At 39.2% G+C, this 23,481-nt stretch overlaps 1 protein-coding gene across 2 annotated transcripts; it reads right to left on the reverse strand.

Moving 5' to 3' along the window:
• Nucleotides 1-9,720: 9,720 nt before the first annotated feature.
• Nucleotides 9,721-14,988, reverse strand: LOC142628191 (uncharacterized). 2 transcript variants are annotated; one of them, XM_075802232.1, is made up of 6 exons: nucleotides 14,842-14,988; nucleotides 14,501-14,677; nucleotides 12,929-13,105; nucleotides 11,372-11,569; nucleotides 10,509-10,606; nucleotides 9,721-10,433 (listed from the first exon to the last, which is right to left on the reverse strand). In XM_075802232.1, the coding sequence occupies exons 1-6, from the start codon at nucleotides 14,903-14,905 to the stop codon at nucleotides 10,326-10,328; spliced, it is 822 nt and encodes a 273-aa protein (XP_075658347.1). In that variant the 5' UTR covers nucleotides 14,906-14,988; the 3' UTR covers nucleotides 9,721-10,325. The 2 variants fall into 2 exon arrangements, with proteins under 2 accessions (XP_075658347.1, XP_075658346.1); XM_075802231.1 differs by having other exon boundaries at nucleotides 9,721-10,429; nucleotides 14,842-14,986.
• Between the last annotated feature and the right edge of the window lie 8,493 nt (nucleotides 14,989-23,481).

A 23,481-nucleotide genomic window follows, 5' to 3' on the forward strand; every position in this document is an offset into this window, starting at 1 on the left:
TTACTTCCATAGTTCCATTATCTCTTATTCGGAAAGCCAATGTTTTAAAATAGTTTCTACATTCTTCAAAGAAGAGAACACCACTCACCACAAGAAATTGTGTTGTACTGATGACAGTGGCTCTAAGTTCTTGTAAACATATCTCTGTGTCATCTACAATTCTACAGACATCTGAGCTCACTATGATTACCCAATGCCTCCCCAGGGTCCAATAATGTGTATTCTAGGAGATGAGGTGATGGGAGGTGAGAGGACATGGAAGGGAAAGGGTGATTGTTGGAATATGCTGTACTAAAGTGATGGCTCAATGCCTTCCCAAGTGCCCAATGACATGTGCAGACGTTTGGAATTTTGGAAGGAGACAAATGAGCAGGGAATGTTGACATTTAGGAGTGATCACACCATAACGGTCTAATTACCTATTTTTCCTAAAGCTTAAGAGATGGTAAATTAACCCAGGTGGGTTGGCCAAGTGGTTGGGCACTTGGTCTCAAAGTACTTGTCCCAGGTTCGACTGGGTGTGCTCTTCGGTTTGAGTCTAGGTACCTGCACTTTGAAAAAAAAAAACCCTTAGGCTAGCGATTTACCCCCCCCCCCCCCCCCACTAGGGTCTATCAGTTGTGAACAGTGGAAAACCGGAAAAAAAAAAAGAAAAAAAAAAAAAGAAAAAAAAAAAGAAAGATGGTAAATTTACTTATTTAATCTGACAATAACAATGATGCACCCCTCACACTATATATTTCCCACTTTGACTCGTAGAAAAGTTGGTGGTAACATATTTTCCATGCAGTTAGTTTCTCTAGTAGATGGACATGATTCTTACAAAGGGTTTGTTTGTTTCTATAGTTACAATCCTTCAAGAGGGGTGTAAGGGTGGTTTTGAATAAATTCCAAATCTCCAGGCCATCTTATCCTTGCCCTCTCTCATTTTTAGACAAACTCTTTGCATGTGATTTCTATCCTTACAGGACTTCTAGGACCAACAAGGAGAGAGGAAGAGTGACTGGGGGAATGTCTCTCTCTCTCTCTCGTCATTCCAAACATATTCGATTAGACATGTACACATTTCTGAATGAAGAGAAATGAGAGGAAGGGTAGTTGGAATAAACCGTAGGCATAGGCATTTTGTACCAGACGTGCAATTTATATCCAACATTTTTTTTTTGGGAAAGAATTTATATCCAACATAACTGTATTACTTCTAACTTGTGCAAAACTTATCCAGAGTGGAGGTCAATAACATTATATTTTTTTTACAAAGGATGATCAATGATAATTTTTTAATGCAATATGTCTCTCTTGAAAACACCAAGAAATCTTAGTTGACTTAAAGGCTCTTGGCTATAATGATTTTAACCATATTTTAATTATTTTATCTCAATATAAATTTCAATGAATTTACAAATTCATCCACCAAATTTCCTTGCTACAAGGTTAGGCTTGACACCAATGCACAAGAGTTGACACGATTCAAACATGTGACAAACATTAGACATGTGTTCGTATTGTGTCATGCTATCAACTCTATTGTATTGGAGCACTGGAGGTAAGCTGAGTCTTTTATTGTAAGAAAATAGAGTACATACCTCTATAAGATCATGTATTCGCTTGTTCCACGTTATAAATCATGCCTTCATACCTTGAACAATCTATTGCTTATGGTGGTGCTTACTACTAGAGCAAGTCACGCAATATTCACAGTCTAATTAAGAACCATAAAATAAAATCCAAAACTAGAGAGAATGGTGGAGAGGAAAAGATTTTATTTTCATGAGTTACACAAATTAGAGAGGTTACACCCTTAAGTAACCCACTCCCATGTAACGTGTAACGTTACATGGGAATTAATCCCATTAATTGTGGCCAGCCTACGGTCATGTCGACTAATGGGTGAACCTGACATGGGTGGCTCTAGATACGCTCCAGGGGTTCAAAAGACCCCCTTGAGCTGGGCCAAAAAAAAAATTATATATAATTTTTTTAATTTCTTTCATTTGACCCTTCTAAAATAAAATTTTGAACCCCTAAAATGAATTTGAATACGATCATCTTCAAAAGATCTTTGTTTTTTTAAACACAAAAAAAAAAAAAAAAAAGGAGGATCAGGATCCTAGTACAAATTATTTTCTTCTGCCATCAATGCCATTCACAAAACAAAAACATGTCCGTTTACGTTGTCACGGTTTTCTGGCATGAAGAGTACTGATTTATCAAAATAAGCCACAACAACAATCCAGAGAAAGATCTCATGCTTCATAGCATCAACGTCACATCATTTGAGAATGAGGGAAAAGCATTTTAAAGTCGCTCACTTTGTCACTTGGTTAGTGAAAAGGCACCACATTTGCTGGCTTCAATTAGGAATTTAGGTGCTTTCTTTTGCATGGTAGGGCTGTATGTGATCAAAGATGTATCATTGCATGCATATATTTTTGATAATCGCATGCATATCTTTGTGGTACCATAGACTAATTCAGAAGCTAATAGCCTACCAAGCTTTTATCAGGTGCATAATAAAGATTGAGACTATGTTTCTTGCTTTGGTTAGAGCAGCAGCTCATCTTCTTGACAGACTTTGCAAGCTCCCCATGGATATGCAAAAGTCTCATGCATATGCAAAAGTCTTTGCATTTTGTGAGAAGGTGTGTACATTACGCGGGATAGTTTTATTACATTTTGTAGGAAAATTTGAATATTACGAGGGAGAGTGTGTACATTTTGTGAGAAAGCTTATACATTGCATGGAAAAGTGTGTATATTTTGTGGAAAAGTCTTTACATTTTATACATTATAATTATATACATTTTTTGAAAATTTTGATACGTTGAATGTTTAAATTATGTACATTAGTAAAATTGTATACATTTAATATATAGAATTGTTTATTTTATTGAGAAATTATGTGCGTTAAATATACATAATTGTGTAAATTCTTTAATTGTTTGGATCTTGAATGTGCAAAGATTATACTCTCAATAATTTGTGCAGAATAATGTCTATACATCAAAACATTTTGAATGTTAAATATATAAAATTGTGTACTTTGTATGAAAAATGTGAACGTTAAATATATAAAATTTTGTATATTTTTAAGGTATTGCACTTGATGCAATTACCCAAGTCTCTCTCATAATTTTTTATTTATCTTTTTAATTTGCAACTTTTCCTTTTTTCAAATATTTTTATATTATTATTTAATACTAATTAAGATTGAAAGTTATTTTTTTTCGACTCTCATACAATTGCATGAGTGAGGTGGAAAGGCCACCTGTGAGTGTGAGGTAAATACCTAAAACAATGTGGGGAATTCGTCTGTAATGAGATACTATCATAGCACACACCTCACCGCTACCCCACAATACATAACCAAAAATATCAGTTTTTTCCTTTATTATCACACTGAATCAAATCAAACATGCATTTGATGATGTATTTTGTTTGAATATTTGCTTTATGTCTTTTAATTCCAATTGCATGCTTTATAATTTTATGATTGCCATGATACCTTGCTACCATGATTAAGTTGCTGCATTTGTTTGAGATGAATGGTACGATAGGGTTCCACATGCTAGGGTTTCTCTTGTGTGTATGGGTTTGGCTCTCTTTTATTTAAGGGTAGATATGTATGTGTTTTGGGATAATGATGCCATGTTATATGCTTAGATGTATGCTAGTATATGTGAGTTAGAATACAAGTGTTGAACATGCTTTTAATAAAGATAAGATATAAGACACAATGATAAGAGGCCAACCTTAGAGTTGGGCGGTCTTGGGTGCCTAACACCTTCCCAAGAACGTACCTAAACTCCAAACTTATTCTCTGGTAGTAAGATTAATGGTTCTTTCTCGAAAGGACACTATACTCATGGTTCCTAAACCATATAACTAGGTAGCGACTCTAACACTTTCTGTAGTGTCCACAGCACAAGTTCATCATGAGCAACAAGAGCATGCTCATGTTCATCATGAGCATCAAGTGCACACTCATATTCATCATGTGCATCATGAGGATGAGGATGAACCAGAGACTCCCAATCATGTGCGGTGGCTTTGGATTTTTTTACTATTGCTCATGATACTCATCATATTCATGGGGCGATGGATGTTGTTCTTACTCTTTGAAAGCTCAATTAGTGTGAAAACACTAATACTTGTTTAGACCCCCAATTTTAAATTACGACTTAATTGCTTTTACTCTAACTTATCTAAGTATGAAACAAAAGTAAATGAAGTGCAATAAACCAAAACACTACTCTAAGCCATAAGTAAGTACAATAAGCAATAAATTTAAAGCTCAAAGAGTAGGGAAGAGAGATGCAAACACAAGATAACACTGAAACGTGTTATTGAAAAGGAAACCAAAGTACTCGGCAAAAAACCTCTCCGCGACACTCCAAGCCAAAATCAATCCACTAGTGAATAAGTTGGAGTACATGAATATCAAAAAGACCCTCCAAGCCTAATCTACCTAATGCACTTGGGCTCTCCAAGCTCCTGCTACCAATGGACTTCTCAGAGTCTTGTCTTCACTAGTTATCCAGATCTTGCAATTTTGTCTGATTGCATATATCACTCAATAGCTTCTTCCAATGCTTTCCATAGGCACCAAAACTTCTCTCAACGCTCAAAATGGATGAGGTAAGTGTTTGGGCTAAGAACCTCTCAAAGATGTGTAGATGGAGAGGTAGGAGTAAATGGAAACTCTAGAGAAATGATGTTGAGGATTTTGGGTAAAAAATCTCTAACTCTCAAGTGTTTGGCTAGGGTTTTCTCTCTCAAAAGTTTCTTGTAACAAATCCTTCAACATCTTATATTTCGTGGGTAATGAGGGTTTATATAATGTTGGTAAAGGAATGAGAAAAGGCACACTAAAAAATAATCAGGCAAAGAGTTTCGCAGGTCACTCGCGACTTAGCTTATGTCGCGAATGACTCGTGAAATCCAGCTTGTCAATGACTCTTCAAATTCCAGCATGTGTTTCTCACGTGACCTGTTTCGCGGGTCAGCAGTTGCAAGCCAATCGTGAAAGCCTCATCTTCACAAATTCTTCACTAAACTCTCACACGCAACCCTTATATTAAATCTCGTAAAAATTCAGGAAAATGATTAAACAGAATTACAATCAAATTTGACATAGAATTAAAGCCAACATAAAACATAGTTGTAAATCACAACTTTACACTTTTCATGATTCTCCTGTGGTCGTGGTTCTTCTTCCCTGGCTGATCCCACTCCCATTCTGACCTGAAGGTATTTTTTCTAATGCCATTATTCTTTTAGTTCTTTTTAGAAGCATTAAGTTATAAATCTAATATTATTACATGCTTTCTTTAATTTTCCTACTTTCCAATGATTGTTTCTGATCTGTACAAGGATAATGTGCACACTTCAAAAAATACAAGTGATTGAATCGCTATTTTTCTGCCCCTGTTTCAATGGTTAACTCACTAATAAATGGATGTACTCTCTTGTTTTTTATAATTTTTGCCTGGTTAAATGATTTGGTAGTTAAGTTTGCTAATATGTCACTCTTGGCCTAGGGATTTAGATAGGCATTTCAACCTCGAGTTCAGGAATAGTTTTGATAATATATTTGACATAAATGAGATAAAACATGACCCTTTTGTGGTGAGTGTTTTATGTTGTCATTGGAAAGCTGCTGAAGAATTGTTATCGTATGAAAGCTCGTGTTTAAAACGAAGTTGTTATTATGTTGTCTTTCTTTCTTCATGCTGTTGTCATGAAACTATTGCTGTGACGTGGAAAACTACATTTATCCAACAAAGAGAAAGAGAAATCCTTTGGAGTTTATGATTCTTATTTATTTAATTGACAACTATTGTCTGAGGATTATGCATATTACTTTTTTTTTTTTTAGAGATAATTATAACGTGCTACTAAATCCGCAGCTCAAACTCTTTCCCTCTTGAACCCCCGAACACTTTGTACATGGGGAGGTGTCAATTCAGCTATAAGAACGTATGCTTATTACTTGACATGGCAATGTCATAGACAGGAACATATGCTTAGCAAAAATAATTTTGTTTCATTTTTGTCCTGTTATTAGGTTGTTACTCTCGATTTACAGTTTCTGAGAGACCATTTTAACCTTTGGTCCTTCTAAATAATTTCAATTGATACTCCCTTAAGATTTGTGAAGTGCTGTCATTTGTAACTTCCAACTTTAAGTGAAATCAAAGATACTTATCAATATGATTAGATAGTAGCTATTCTATAACCTGTCATATTCCCTTTGATTATGTGGTTATTCATCCAGCCCAAGTTGATGTTATTCTAAATTCAATAATTGTAGACAAATGCTTCTAGTGGATTTAGAACTATGTCTTTATTTTAATGCGCTGATTCTTATTAAAAAAAATTATTATTTAATTTGCATTTTCTGGACTTCTCATTTTGTATATGATATATTTAATTTGCTTGGGATAAACTATTGAATGAGTTTCGATGGCGACTTGAGAACATGTTTCTTGTTGTGAGGTTTGTGTGAGACTAGCCTCTTTAGTATGCACAATGAATTATTCTTCTTTTTAGGTTACTAGTAGTATTTGGTAGACAGGTAGGTTTTATTTATGTAGGTTTAGTATCTTGTTCCGCCCACATGTTGCTTTAGTTTGGGTTCTGTAATCTGGTGCAAAAAAAGGAGAAAGGTGAATGTTTATAGTATCAGTACTGCTTGACTCTCTTATATGTTTTGTTCTGCTCATACTCTGTTCTGCTCTGCTCACTGAAACATGTCTTCCAGCTCAAAATATACACACACAAGAGAAGCAAGATCACGAGGCAGGACCCTAATTGTTCTCTTTTTATAAGTAACTTTTGGATTGAACTGTAAACTCTTGGATGAATTTTTGTGCTTCTGATATTGTAAAAAGGTGACATCCTTGGTCTCTTGGTTTCAGCATTTTGTTATTTGATTGTACTGGTTTTATAAGTATTAGAAGAAGTCCTGTGATTTTTTTTAAAATTCTCGAACTCTCTAATCCAAAGGGGGTGTGATAGGCATTGGCAAGGCCATAGCTAACTTGCTCGTGGGTATTAAATGGAATGATATATTAATGCTTTTCTTTACTAGGATTAGATATCAAAATAAATAAACAAATAAGGTTTGTGTGCTCTTCAGGCTAAAGCACACTTACATATGATTTATATTTTTCACTACTGTTTTATCTGTTATCCGAACTTTAGAATCATTTTTCCCATACCTACACTATTCGAGAAAGACAACCTTCTACATTTTTTGAGACATTTGAGCACAAAAGAAAACAATAAGTTGGGCTTTCTCTAGGTTCTTATGTAATAGGGATTGCGTGGGTTGAGTTTTGTGGGCTTTTGAGAAATGGGCTTTTTACATTTTCAAATTACCCATAGTTTGGCAAGAATTTGGGTTTTATATCTTAGAGTTTAAATACATGATTCAACCGCATCTAAGGCGGATTGATACCTCCACAAGTGCTAACTTACTAAAATGCTTGAGGAGGGGGAGTGAGTTTAAGCTATGGTGCCAGTGTGGCAATGAATGTAAACGGTGGCACTTCAAGAAGATACTTCATGATATAAGGGATATTATAAATTTTACAACATTAAGCTTACAGATTATGTATAACTAACCACTAAACCAATTTTATTAACTAGTTTCTAGATATTGAAGTTTAGGTTAACTCAATTTGATTTGACCTTTTATAACTTGATGTGTGAGAAGATAAATGGGTTATTTGGGACGAGTTTGGATTTTTCAAATATTAATGGAATTAATTTTGGATTGTAGAAGAAATTACTTGTGTTTAAATTTTATTAATTAGTTTCTAGATATTCAAAGTTTAGGTTAACTTCATATGATTTGACTTGTTATATCCTAATTCTTGAGAAGATAAATGGGTCTTATCTCTAAAATTTATCCTTTTTTATTTGTTTGAAAAATAAAATATATAGGGGTGTTTGAAAACATGTGTTTTGTTGTTTGAAAACATGTGTGAAAATACGTATAGGTGAAAAAATGTATAAAAATGAGTGTAATATGGTTTAAAAATTGAAAATGTGTTTTTGAGTAGGTGTACCAAACACCCTCATATATTTTTAAATTATAAAAGAAGTAAATTATTAACCTTTACCAAAAATCAATATAAATGGCAACCATCACCAACATCCATCACATAATAATAACCCTAGAAACTTGAGTATTGGTGATTAGGGCCCACCCAAATAAATACATCTCCTCCGGCCCAATTCAATGCTTCAAGAAACGCCAATCAATTCCTCTAAATAACATCCCTCTCCAAACCAATGTAGGATCTTGAGGAATTTCAAGGATTGCTATTCTGTAGTCCATACCTTAGCAAAATGCTATCATTATGTGTGGCCCTGTAGCTTATTCTCATTTTTGCATCACTTCCCTCTTCTTGTGTTGTTTTCTATTTGGTTTAATGAAAGGTTTTTTGGGTCTTAGCCAACCCAAAAAAGAAAAAGCAAAGAGATCACAATGTCCACTAAAAAAAATCAAATATTGGAAATTTAACTACATTCCAACTTCGGCTCAGTCTAATATTGAAGCTACAATTTAAGAATTAGTGTCACACGCTCATGAGCTAAGCTCAGCCAACCATAAGGCACCTTACACCTTATGGGCCATTTACATACAATCAGTATTTGTCAGCCTCAAAACCAAACTACAACCACAATAGAAACTACAAGAAAATCTGTAACAAACTCCCAAGATTTCTGGCTGAGGCTCAATAAACTCGATTAATTTTACAAGGAAGAACGACGATACTCATACAACACTTTCCTTTTACTTTATACAGATGAATACAGTAGCTATCAACAACAATCACATATTCCGATTCAAACCACTAGAACTTAAATGATGCCTTGTAGAGGCAAGAGGCAAAAGAATAAAACAAAATTAAAAAGCACCTAGGGTCGGAAAGCTCCATTGCTTCTATGACAAGTGAAGATTCTTAGATAAAATCCGAGTATCTTTGAGGAGGGTTTTCACAAGATCAAAATCTGGGTGTCTCAACCTTCTGTTAGGCCTCCCATTTTGAAAAATTGTATATAAAAAATTGTTTACATTAGTTAAAAAATTATATATGTTAAATATACGTAATTATGTACATTCTTTAAAAGTTTGGATATGAAATGTACTTCTTTACATTCTCATTCTCAGTAATCTATGAAGAGAAATGCTTGTAAATAAAAAAAGTAATGTACTTTGAATTTACAGAATTGTGTGTAATTTTTTTCAAAAACTACGTATTTTATTTGAAAAAATTATGTACATTTTCCCCCCAACTCCGACATTCTGTATATTATGTGAAAAAGGGTGTACATTTTATCAAAAAGCCTTTGCATTATATGAGAAAATGTGTATATCATGCAAACATCTAACATATAAATCATCCCCCTTAGTAAAATGTGAACTCCATGGAGTACATAGTTGTAAGACCTATATACTGTGAGAAAGATTAAGCACATACTTATGCATCATATAATTATTATACAAAATAGGGAAGAGAGATCTAACACAGTACCACAAGAGACAAGGATACACCCCCAAAATTCAAATTTGCCAAGTGCACAATTTAATCAATAATGAAACAAACAATTCTACGGTCGATCAATCAGACCAAATCTCTGTTATGAAACCTCAAATATAAAACCACAACATATTAGGCCCAGAGAGAGAGAGAGAGAGAGAGAGAATGAAGCATAGGAAAATTAAGTATTGCTAGCAAGAGTCATCAAGAAGTCACTAGTACTACATACTTATAAACCCCATAATAGAACAAGTTATATAACAAGGATATTGCCCAATCAACAAGTCACTAGTACTAAATGCTTATAAACCTCACAATAGAAGAACAAATTATATAACAAGGAAATCGCCTTTTGATTACTTGCATCTTTGCTTAACCAAACCTGAAATGGTGGGTTATCAAAAACCCCTCCATTGTTCTTCAGCCGGCTCAGCAAAACCCATGATATTAGCCTGTATCATAGCATCTACCTTTCCATGGCTGTCAGTCAAAGTGTCGTCACTTCCCTCCTTATCATCATCACTGTGGTTGACAATTTTGTCAGCCATGTTTAACAAATCCAGGCCTCCATCAATAGTCATCAGATCCTTCAACTGATCAGCATACATCTCTGACTGTGTTAATTTAGAACTACTTATGTCATCACAATCTATCAAAGATACATATTCCTTATGCGAAATAGGAGATTTTACTTTGTACATTCTAAACATAAGAGAAAGATGAGAGAGGCTCAACCAAAAGAGTCTCCTCAAAAGTGTGAAATATGAGGATCTAGCAACTGCGCTTCTGATGTCGAAGCAGAGTATCAGTACTTGTTTCCCCAGACGGATTAGGCAATGCATCCAGGTCTTGAAAAAGAGGGGGCTGAAGCCTTTCTGTCTACAAAGTTCAGTTAGAGAAGGTGTAAGCAATTGTTTGTTGTATAAAATATCAGAAAGATGCAAAGACACTTACACGACGAAAGATATAAGGCTGAACTGCAATCCCCACAATCAAGCCAAGTAAACATGAGAGTCCCAGTCCCAGAACCCAAATTGAAACTGCTCCCAATGCTGGAAAATATGTAAATGAAATCTTATTTTCTTATAACAGAATTAGAACCACTATTAAAAAGCTACTAAATAGAGGTAAAGAATAAATTTCATGAGGGAAGAGACAAATGCACCGAAAGTCGTCATAATATCTTTTGGGGAGGGGGATCAAAGATACAACTAATAAAGATGAAACCAAAAGGCACAACAGAGCCTCAACCAAAGAAAAGAGAGAACTCCAAATCTGTATAACTAAAATCTGCTCAAATAATGTGAGAAATCCCAATCTGTGACTCGGAAATGGAAAATAGGCAGATATACAAACCCTTACAAAACATCATAAGAAACACTCCAGTGTTTGTAAGGGTTTGTAAAGCACATGTTTCTAGCATAAAACATTTGATATATCCAGATTTTCTAAAGAAAATAAATTGGAAAAAGAAAAGGAAAAAAAAAGGTGTATAGTATTTTTTCTTGATAATCACACACACACACACACACAGACGGTTGGTCATGAACCCAAAATCTCACCCTCCACCCTACTCTTACAAGAGGAAATGTCATCTGAACTAAAAATTATTGGTTTTTTTTTTTAATTGTTTAGAAACTTGTGCTATTAAGAGACTCAATATGCAAATATCAGAATTCAGGACCCCTGGCCCAAACCCACCCAAATCAACCCCCCCCCCCCCCCAAAAAAAAGAAAAAGAAAAAGAAAAATCATAAATGTAAAATATGGTTCTCATCCATATATTGTGCATACATTAATGATTTTCAAAACCTCACCAAATTGAGAACCCCTGACACAATCCTCAGACTTGAGACTAATCAGGCGGACCAATTGATTCCCATGATCTGAAATCAGTAAGGCACATTTTTCAGGAACAAAAGATATCTCAAAATCATCTGAGAATGTCGCATTCTTTGCAGGTCCATCTTGATGGCCTGGATTCTTTGAGTATCCTCCAGCAATTGTCTTCACACCTAAACATGCATCATTAAAAAAACAGAGACTGGAAGTCATAATACACCCATGGAAGATATGCCTACTGTTCTAAATAAACCAGTTCCCTCAGAAAAGATCGTTGAGTAGAACAACTAAGTGTGTCAACATCAGCTTCTGGTACAAAATAGAAAGTTTGAGTACCCACTAATCACTTAATGCAGTGAAAGGTAATTTAAGTGAATAATTGGACCCTGAAGATATACCTGCAGTATGCTTCCAATCCAACCTCCTATAGGAGAAAAAATGCGAAAACAGAAAATGAAGCACAAGAAGATATACTACTAGTCCCTACATATATAACTAAAAAAAATGTCTTCATTTTCCTTTTTTACTACTTTTGCCTGCAGACCACGCCCAACCAAGTTTACATGCACATACATACATATATGTATATACACTCACATGTATGATGCATATATCTTTGTACACACAGGTGGAAGGAAGGGGAGTGAAATTGCCCCTTAAGAAAGGTCTTGCCTTACCCCAACAAATGCCAAGAGTCATGTTCCCCCATCACCATTACCCACATTAAAATGGTCATTTAAACTTCAAAAGAAAGAGTTAAGAAAAAATAATGGAAAGAATATTTCTAATAACTTCCAGGTATATTATCATATTTTACAATTTTTATAATGATTTGTTCTTAGTTAATGAGTAAATTTTCTATGCAATAAGTTACTCTTTTCTATTTGCTCTTAAAGTTTGACCCAATTACATGTCTAAAAGATTTATAATTATATCAAATATAGATTTTTGTTTGTGCCCATGATTAATAAAATTAAACTACTAAAGGATTATTGAGATCATATGGAATCCTAGCACAATGAAAACCATATGAAGTCACAATTGAACCCTAAACAATTCATATCAATGTGAAAAATACATTATGTCTTGTATCAAAATTAAATTGTACTTTTTAATTATTTTGAGTTTATATTACATTGATCAATGTTTGCCGAATCAATTTTATGTTTCAATTTCCCCCCTCCCCAAACTAAAATTCTGGCCAGCCACTGTTTACACAAATGCACATGTACATAACATCTTTTTTCTTTTGTTTTCTATTGGAAAGTTAACATTTTTGGGCAAGTCTTGAACCCACCACGTCACCCACACATTAATGTATGTATGTATGTTTTAGTGACACGTGTATTAATGCATCTAGTTATATAATCAAACACATAAATACATAAGTACATGGTTTATGTATGTATAAAATCACATACTACATGGCCACATGACAAGTCCATACAAAACCAATAGATAAAGCTTTAATTAATTATAATTAAAACAAGAACACCAACAACAACATCAGAAAGAGAGTTGGGAATTGGGACCTGTGTTGCTAATCTTTCGAATGGCATGGTTAGTCTTATCAGCAACATAAACATTTCCTTTTAGATCAACCGCAAAGCTCCGAGGCTTATTGAACCGAGCCGAATCCAATTCCCCATCTGCATACCCGCCATTCCTATCACTAGCTCCAGCTAACCGGTTCACTTTAACCTTACTCTCTGCAATTATCAAACTAAAAATATAACTCTTATCCTTGAACTTTTTAACACCCATCAATTCCTTCCTCGACAAGCATAGTGACACAAAAAAATTCCACAATTTTTTTCATAACTATGTATAATAACACTACTTATGTGCTGCAAGGTAGTCAAAGGTGAAAGGCGACTTTAAGGCGCCAAGGCCTTGTATCCCCAAGGCGTAAGGCGACAAAAAGGTGCTAGCCCAAGTAAAGCGAGGCGCCAAATTCTTAATATATTTATTATACTTATAGAGCTTAAATCATATGTACTTAGTGTATTATAATTTTATAATGAAGTTTTTTCAATGTGAAGCATGAAGAAATTCGGTCTATAAAATTATTTCAAAATAGGATTAGCATGGTTTAGGCTCTATTAGTTAATTCTAACAATATGTATTACAAGCAACTTCTATATAACAATAAGTTTCACAATACAAATTTGTAAATTAATTTAACTAACAATAGGTTTTATAACATGCCTTTTGAAATTAATAATCTAAAATAGGTTTCACAACAAACTTCTATAGAAAAAAAAATTAATAAAAATAAAAAAAAAATAAAAAAACTTGAGGCTCTTGCCTTAGCACCTTTTTCTTGGCTTAAGGCGGTCGCCTTGCTCACCTAGGCTCTAAAGGCGAGCGCCTCAGTAAAGGTGCCTCGCCTTAGAGCCTTTAAGGCGCCTTAGTGGCGCCTCGCCTCGCCTCGCCTCGCCTAGGCACCTCGGCAAGCGCCTAACTCGCCTTTGACTACACTGATATGGTGAATCCATGTAAAAGTGATGAAAAACCAAATACAAATAGACACCTTAGAAATTTTTTTTTTTTTTTTTTTTTAAGTTGCATCCTTAGCATTGTCAAATATTTAACCAAATCCAATGCAACTTTTTTCACAAAATGTTGATGCATCAAGTTGTGAGTGATGCATCATCATTTCCACATGTCCACCGCTAATATCACTTTTATCATGCACCAATCACAACATGTCACCTCAACTATTATGCATGTGTTAGGTACCACGAATATATACATAACTTAAACCAAATTCCATTTCGGAAAAAGTTGAGCTCCAAACTGATTTATAGAGCTATGTTCCTCCAATCCATTATCTAACGACTGAAAAAACCATCCATATGTAGTTTTAATCACACGATTTTTTTTTTTTTTTTAATGTGTTACGTGTTTAAATAATACACTTTAATAGTACGGTAAATTGCTATATCAAAAATATCGCTACAAATTCGAAGTTAAACTTTTTCATATACTTGTTAAATTATCAATTATCCCAAAAGTCATAATTCTAAAGCTCTTAAATTTTATTTTTTGGAATCACAAACATACACAAACTTTGGCCAAATAAAGGTTAGTGTTTTTAGAACCTTTGGATGTGGGAAAAGATAGAGTGTAGACGATACTACTGACGGAATCAAGGAGTAGGAGATCGGACGATCCAGGTTTAGGGAGAATCGAGCGTGGGTTGATGCCAAGCTTGTGGCCGTCGATCAGTGTGGTTACTGTGTACCCTTCTTCGATTTCCACTACGTCCCTGGCTAAAACTGAAAATACAGAACAATCTTAAGGGTTATTTCTTACTATTTAATAATAAGAAATTAATATTAAATTTAAAAGCCGTTGGAAATAGACTGTAAAAGAAAAAAAAAAAAATTACTGGCAAAGTGAAAAACCAGAAATGAGAGTTACTGTTATGGAATTTATTTACCGTGATGATGAAGTGAAGCGAGGTTGAAGAGGAGGAAGAAGGAGGTAGCGAAGGCAGAGGCCATGATCGCAAAGCTTTTTGAGAGTTGCGTTTGTGTTTTGAGTGGATTGGGAAGTGTTTTTGTGTGTTCTTTTTTTACTTGTAATTGCAATTGCTACTTGCTTGCGAAGGCAACTTATTAAAGTTTGGTAATGGAACCGTGTACCTTCGATCTTCCAACACGTGGCGGCTAAGACATCGATAACCGTTGGATTAAAAGTTGGAAGGAATCTTCTTTTTGCGAGCTTTTTTTAATTTAAAAATAAATAAATATTTTATGCGGGGAATTACACTAAAGAGTAAAGACTTTCCTTACATGTGAGATTTGTTGGGATGGGCTGAAATTTTCATCTTATTTGTAATTTTAATTTTTTTTTTACTAAATTTTTTTGTAGAAATAATTTTTTTTTCTATTATTAATAGGTATTACTACACTTTTTAATATTATTTATTAATCTCAGTATATTATTCAGCTTATTTTTTAACTTTTTTTTTATAATTTCAACAAAAAAGTTTTCAACTTCAACTAAATAAGTTGTTCTCAAACGGATACTATATTTAAAATTACCACTTTACCACATGAGGTAAGCTTTATTTGTCTCCTATTACCCGCTTCTATTAAAAATATTAGTAAATTTGTATTTTTGTTACCCTTTTATATCTTGATAGGGGAATGACTTAGCCCATCTCCAAGTCGTCCATACAGGTCGTCCATAGCCCACCTACCACTGTAAACACCCTCAGAAACTTACCTACAAGTGCCTCGTCCAGGGAAGAAGAGCTAAAGACGAGGTAAGCACCATCAGAGTGATGCACTCGTCCAGAGTGTCGACATCCTCGTCTTGAAGAAATTCACCCGTTAGACGAAACAGCCCCCGCGCGTGAAACAAAGCACGCCCAACTGAGGAACTCAAGGACGAGGGTATCACACTTAGGAAAATCTCCAAATGAGATATGATAATCCCTTATCCCACGCATAACCGCCAGGTATCCGTTGTGAAATAAGAGCATAACTTCCAAACGGTTATGCAAGTTACGTTTGATTTCTATTTCTCCTTGAAGCCAGGAGAAGTTCCAATTTTGGTAACCGCCTATGAGAACACTATATAAAGGCTGTTTCGGACAAAACCCAGGTATGTTCGAGTTTTTACTCCAAAAAAGTTGGAACTCAGATAACATAGAGGGAAAAACTAACTTTGCCATCGGAGGATTTTTGGCCGGCAGCCCCGGTCGCCTTTGATTCGTTTTTCTTTCTTTTTCAGGCCGTGGAGAGAACCAGTAGTCCATTGAAGTCCGAAGCATCCAGCCTACTGATCTTCTTTGCATCATCAGTTGGCGCTGTCTGTGGGAACATTGTTATTCTATCCCAGACAAAAGGTTGAATGGTTCGAATAAGATCAAGGGCTACCAGCCCAGGCCACCAGGAGAGTAGGGATGCCTCCAGCAATCCCCTTCGCGATCGCAGATCAGCACCTGTAATGCAACCGCCTTCTATTCAGCACATACAATCCATGGCTGCCGCTATGGCGGGCGACGCGTCGAGCCGGGAGTTGAATAAGGAGATCAACCTTAGGAGGCAGCGTCAAGGACACATGGAGGGAAGGGCCCCAAGTCAGGAAGGAGGAGGGGAAAATGTAGAGTCCGAAGATCAAACAAGGGGTACCGCTTCAAGAAGGGTGCCGCACTTGGAAAAAGAAATGGACCAGATGAGAAAAGCCATGGAGGAAATGAGGGAAAATATGAGGCGAGCAAACCCGGTAGATGATATGGTCCACCGAACGGATTCCCCTTTCACGGCTTCCATCAACGGTCACCCTCTGCCCCGAAGTTCAAAATGCCTTCTCTAGACTCGTACGATGGAAATCGCGACCCTTGCGATCACATTGCAACTTTTAAGACGACCATGCACCTGCGGGGGTCCCGAGCGAGATCATGTGCGAGCTTTTCCCACCACACTCGAGGACCGGCGCGAGTGTGGTTCGCAAGATTCCCCCAAACTCGGTGGGATCGTTTGAAGAGCGAGTAATTGTTTGTCAACAACTTCATTGGAGGACGGCGTCATAAACGTTCCTCCTCTAGCACAAGCGACTATAGAGCAAGGGGATAATGAAAGTTCTGATCTTTTATCACCCGGTTTAACGAGAGAAGCCTTAACGGTGGACGAGATGGATGACAAGCTATTCTTGGCCGCTTTCCACAATGGGGTCAATTCGACTTGTTCATTCATAAGCTCTACGAGCGGGGAACCACAGTAACATGGTGAGCTTGTCCATTCGGCCCGAATTTTATGAATGCGAAGACGCCATCATAGCCAAGAAAAGAAAAAGGGCGAGCACTCGAAGTGGGCCACCATCGCTGCCGGACCGGGGACCTCGTCCGACGAAAGCTCGGATAGACGAGAGAAAAGATAAGGATGGTAAGAAGGCCAGGTTCTCTGCAAGGAATAGCCACGCCACGACTATGCCATTAGAGCGGGTTCTTATGCGGATCAAGGATGATCCGTCCTTGGAAGTGGCCGGACAAATTGAAGGGAGACCCCAAACAAGCGTAATAGGAGCAATCTTAGTTTTCATAGGGACCATGGGCATGATACGGACGAGTGCTTTGACTTGAAGCGAGGATAGAAAATCTCATTAGACAGGGGGAAATTGAGGAACTTCCTTAGACGAGACCGGAGAGATGAGAAAATGAAGGCCAAGGTGGAAGAATCATCACGCCCCCACTAGGAGAAATAAGGGTAATTATAGGAGGAAGCTCGACGGCGCGGTCGTCCAGGTCGAAAGACATGCTGAAGGTGGTGCGAACATCCCAACGGTCTGGACGACCTCCGGGACGAGGGAAGTGGACCAGGCGGGCGTACTTTCACGGACAAGGAGCGAGGACGAATTCACCACCCACGCGATGACGCGATAGTCATCACCCTACTCATCTCCGACTACACGACCGGGGAGGTGCCGATAGACAATGGCGGCTCCGCGAGACATTCTTTACTACCCGCATTCCAACAAATGAGACTAGGACGAGATCGAGCCTTCGACCCGATGAACTCGCCGTTGGTAGGATTCGGAGGAATGAAGGTGCAACGTGTCGGCACCATCACGTTGCCGGTGGTCGTCGGAACATATCCGCGAGATAGCCAAGGAGGTGAATTTCCTTGTTGTTGATTGTGCGTCGTCATACAATGCGATTATTGGAAGGCCAACTTTGAACGGTGGAAAGCGGTAACCTCTACCTACCACCTGTCCATCAAATTCCCGACCGAGCACGGAGTAGGCCGTACAAGGAGACCGATTGTTTGCCGGGGAATGCTCTTAGCTATGCTTGGCCATGGACGAGCACATGCGGGCGATGAGTATAGACGGAAGAAGGGTTGTGGCGAGCCCGGCTGAAGCCTTTGGAGGACGTCCGCTTTGGACGATAACCAGCCCGAGAAGTCTACCGAGTTGGGGCGAGCATGGAAGAGGGGGCAAGCACGCTTTGATTCGGTTTCTGAAGAAAAACCTCGATGTCTTTGCATGGAGTCATGAGGACATGTCTGGCATCGATCCGAGCGTCATTACCCATAGCCTGAATGTGTGCCCCTATTCGAAACCAGTGCGTCATAAGAGAAGAGTTTTCGCTCACCGGCGAGACAATGCCATTAAGGAAGAGGTGCGAGAAGTTGGTCGCTAGTGAAGTTTATCCGAGAAGTTCATTACCCGGACGGTTGGCGAACGTAGTCATGGTCAAGAAAGCCAATGGCAAGTGGCGGATGTGCGTGGACTTCACTGATCTAAACAAAGCTTGCCCCAAGGATAGCTACCCATTGCCGCGCATTGACCAGTTGGTGGACTCGACGGCAGGTCACAGGATACTTAGCTTCATGGACGCTTTCTCAGGGTATAACCAGATTCACATGAATGAAGCGGATCAGGAGAAGACCTCATTCGTCACGAGCCAAGGGTTGTATTGCTACAATGTTATGCCCTTCGGTTTGAAGAATGCGGGGGCGACCTACCAAAGGCTGGTTAACCATATGTTTCGTCCTCAAATCGGGCGAAATGTGGAGGTTTATGTGGACGACATGCTGGTGAAGAGCCAGGACGAGGATAAACATCTTAACGACTTTCAAGAGACTTTTGATACATTGCGGCGTTACCACATGAAATTAAATCCGAGCAAGTGTGCTTTCGGGGTTTCATCGGGTAAATTCTTGGGGTTCATGGTGTCGCACAGAGGAATTGAGGTGAATCCGGATAAAATCCAGGCGATACTGAACATGGAGCCGCCGAAAAATATCAAGGAAGTCCAGTCTCTTACTGGACGAGTCGCCGCCCTCAACAGGTTTGTATCGAAAGCTACTGACAAATGTTTACCTTTCTTTAAAGTCCTTAGGAAGGCTTTTGAATGGACGGACGAGTGTCAGAAGGCCTTCCAAGACTTGAAGACGTATCTAATGACGGCACCCACTTGTTGAGTCCGTACGGTACACGGGGAAGAGTTGTACTTGTACTTGGCGATGTCCCCACACGCGTAAGCTTCGGCGTTAGTCGAGGAGAAGAGGGAGAATCCGGGAAGCCGGTCTATTACACAAGCCACGCGATGAGAGGGTAGTAGAAGGACGATACCCGATGATGGAGAAACTAGCCTTCGCACTAATCACGGCTTCCGGGAAGCTAAGACATTATTTTCGGGCACATGTCATCAACGTCCGACGGAGACCATCCCATAAGAAAGGCGATGAGCAAGTTGGAAGGCTGGACCGGCTGGTACGGTGGGCCGTTGAGCTCGAGCGAGTTTGATGTCGGTACCTCCCGAGGAGCGCGATAAAAGCGCGGCGTTGGTAGATTTCATTACGAAATTCACCCCTGGGCCGGGACGACTGAACAAGGACGAAGGAAATGAAATGTGGGTGGTTAATGTAGATGGATCGTCCACACTGTATGCGGGGAGGGATTGGAATTGTGCGAGAATCCCCGAGGGCGACAAGCGGAGTATGCGGCCCGTGCGGTATCCAACTACCAACAACGAGGGGCGAGTACGAAGCTCTACTCGAAAGGGTTGGAATTGGCCAAGTCCTTAGGGGCGGAGTCGTTAACAATCAGAGGAGACTCTCAACTGGTCATTAACCAAGTAAATGGGATGTGTGATGTCAAAGAGGATCGAATGAAGAAGTACCTTAACAAAGTGAAACGCCTTGCCTGGAAATTTTCAGCCATAAGTTTTATTCAACTTCCCAGGGAGGAGAATGCTGAAGCAGACGCCTTGGCAAAAGCCACCTCGGCAGGAGTCATAGACGAGTTCGGCGACATCCAGTACATGCCGAGCATAGACATCCCTGACATACAGCAGATAGGAGGCGGAGAAAATTGGATGAGTCCGATAATAATCTACCTCAAAGACGGGAGGCTTCCAGAAGACAAGGATGAAGCGAGAAAGTTAAGGGTCAGGTCGGCTAAATATGTCCTCATAAATGAGGTGTTGTACAAGCGAGGCTTTTCCCAACCCTACTTAAGATGCCTAGCTCCTGACGAGTCAAACTATGTTCTGAGGGAAGTTCATGAAGGATCGTGTGGAAATCATTCAGGGGCAAGGTCCCTTGTCCATAAGATCGTCCGTGCCGGCTACTATTGGCCAACAATGCAGGCAGACGCTAAAGCCTATGTCAAGGTATGTGACCAATGCTAGCGTTATAGCAATGTGCCCGAGCCGGCGTCGAGTATCGGAACCCCAATGACGGCCCCATGGCCCTTCGCACGATGGGGCCCGGATATCTGGGTCCTTTTCCCATAGGAGTCCGGCAGAATGAAGTTTTTGGTGGTAGGGATAGATTACTTTACCAAGTGGGTAGACAGGAGCCTCTTGCGGCAATCACTCGGCGAGAATGTGAAGAGTTTTGTATGGAAGAATATCCTATGCGGGTTCGGGGTACCCGGGGTATTAGTATACGACAACGGACGTCAATTTGACAACGCACCCTTCGGGGACTTGCAATCATTTTAGAATCAAGAATCACTATTCTTCACCCTCCCATCCACGAATGACGGAATGGGTAAGCGGAAGTAGCAAACCGATCCCTGCTGAAAATCATCAAGACTCGGCTTGAGGGGGCAAAAGGGATATGGCCAGACGAGCTACCAGGAGTTCTTTGGGCCTATAGGACGACCGCACGAACTCCGACAAGAGAGACCCCTTTTAAACTAGCCTATGGGAGTGAAGCTGTCATACCAACGAAGGTCCATATGGCAAGTCACCGAGTGATGGAGTATCAGGAGAAAGATAACGGGGAACAACTTCGCCTTGACCTCGATCTTATTGACGAGGTAAGAATGGATGCAGAGCAAAGGATGGCAAGGTACAAAAATCTCATGGCCAGACAGCATGATGCCATGGTAAAACCCAGACGGTTCGGTGTGGGGGACCTTGTCCTCAAAAAGGTCTCCTTGGCAACCAGGAACCCAGCTCATGGAAAACTGGGACCCAATTGGGAAGGACCCTACAGGGTAATCAATTGCAAAAGGCAGGGGTCCTACTACCTGGAAGCCCTGGACGGGAGGAAGTTAGAGCATCCTTGGAACGTGGAACATCTGCAAAGGTACTATCGGTGATGAGCAAGGACGAGGGAAGTCAGTAATTCGCGTGTTTACCTATATTTACTTTTGCTTTTACTACCGTTATGGTGTGTTATGAATAAAAGTGCACTAGTTCTCGAACTTTTGCACTACCTACAAACTAGCTTATGAAAGACGATGCTATGTACTTATCTTAATAAGGCACTAGCTTATAAGCATGTGCCAAGTTTGTGAACAATGTTCATGTAATAATATGGTTTTCTTATATGTTTGAATTCCAGTTTCCCTGATAATACCCACGGACGAGGCAAAAGCCTTACGCAAGTAAAATCTCTGGACGAAGACTAACTCGTCCAAGCTTTCCTTTAAACGAGGATAAAGCAAAGAAAAAAATGCTAAGGCATGCTCGTCCAGGCTTTCCTTAGAAAAGAATGAGGATAAAGCAAAGAGAAAAAAATGCTAAGGCATGCTCGTCCAAGCTTTCCTTAGAAAAGAATGAGGATAAATCAAATAAAAAATGCTAAGGCATGCTCGTCCAAGCTTTCCTTAGTCAAAGCCCACTCGTCTAAGAAGGGAAGTAGGCATTAACACATGACATCCCAACGACGAGCATATGGTCAAGACGATTATAAACTCGAAAATACGAGTAATAATAGCCTAGAGAGCAGGCAAAATAATCATCATCGTCCTAAGCGAGTCGTCCATAAGAGAATTGTGTAAACGATCACCCAACACTTGGGAATATTGCTTAAAAGGCGATGGAATAAAACATAAAAAATGCATAAGCTCGTCCATGGAACAACAATAATAATCGAAAATAAACATTCATTAAACGTTAAAGGGTGGACATCCATCGTCCAAAAACCCTTAAGAAATAAGCCTTGAAAGGCAATTGTTTATAAACTCATTAAAAGTACTCCAGACGAGATAAATGTGTTATAAAACTCAAAAAAAAAAAAAACAGACAAGCAAAACACTTGGACAAATAGTGATAAAATTTTTCAACAGCAAAGGGCATTAGGCATCAGGGTCGTCTTGAGCAGGCTTGGTTGAGACATCGTCTTCAACATTGACATCTTCAGAATTAGCCTGAAGAAAAGAACTGGTAGCACCTCCCAGTTGAAGGACGATGGGGTTGAAATCAACTTCTGGAAACCTTTCTTTCGCCTCCATGCGAAAGTCTTCAAATCCAACCGCATAGTTGGCGTCCAGAAGGTCAGTAAATTGCTTCGAAGCCCTAAATTCCTCCACGGCCTCGTCCTTAGCCCTCACAAGGGAATTGCTTAGCTCGTCGATCTTCCCCTGAAAGTGGTCAAGACGAGAGTCTTTTTCCACTATATCAGCCTTTAGTTCCTCGACGAGGTTCAGCAAACCCTTGGCCGCGTCCTTCGCCTCGGCGGCCGTCTCGGCCAGCCCTTGCACTCATCCTTGACTTCACGGATCCTCCTTTCCAACGGACAGCCTCGTCTGTCCGGCTCGAGCTTTGCCGCACGGGACGCAGCTATAAACTTGGACATGGCCTGCACAAGCAAATAAAAGTTTCCGTATTAAACAAAGTCGACAAGCATAAAAGCAAAGCTAGTGACGAGAATAAATTCACATCACTTACCTTGAAAAGATCGTGGACACCTGAGTGTTCAAAATCCTTCAAGGACATGTTATAGCATGCAGCCACGTCCTCGTCGGACATTGCTTGTTGGAACCTCTCCCAAGCCAACCTTCACTCTCAAGGAGGTTAGGCACCACGTCAACGGGAGGCTGGGACGAGGCAGGAACGCCGATCTTGGACGGTGGAGTGGGAGCAGGTTCAGACGACTCCACGTCGAAGATCTGGACGGACGGTGGTTGAGGAGAAGGAACGAGGGGAACGGGAGAGACGACCCCAGCCTTGGACGACTTTCTGTGCTTGGCTCTTCTGCTGGGGAGGTTTTCAAGATTGATGGCCTTTGACAGGCTCCTCTTATCCCCCACAGCAGGACGACCCCTAGCCTCTGTGTCTTGCTTGCCACGTTCGTCCACGACCCCTTTGCCTTTGTTTTCCTTCATTGTA

This window comes from Castanea sativa, chromosome 3, assembly GCF_040712315.1.
Source record: "Castanea sativa cultivar Marrone di Chiusa Pesio chromosome 3, ASM4071231v1".
Classification (NCBI taxonomy): Eukaryota; Viridiplantae; Streptophyta; class Magnoliopsida; order Fagales; family Fagaceae; genus Castanea; species Castanea sativa.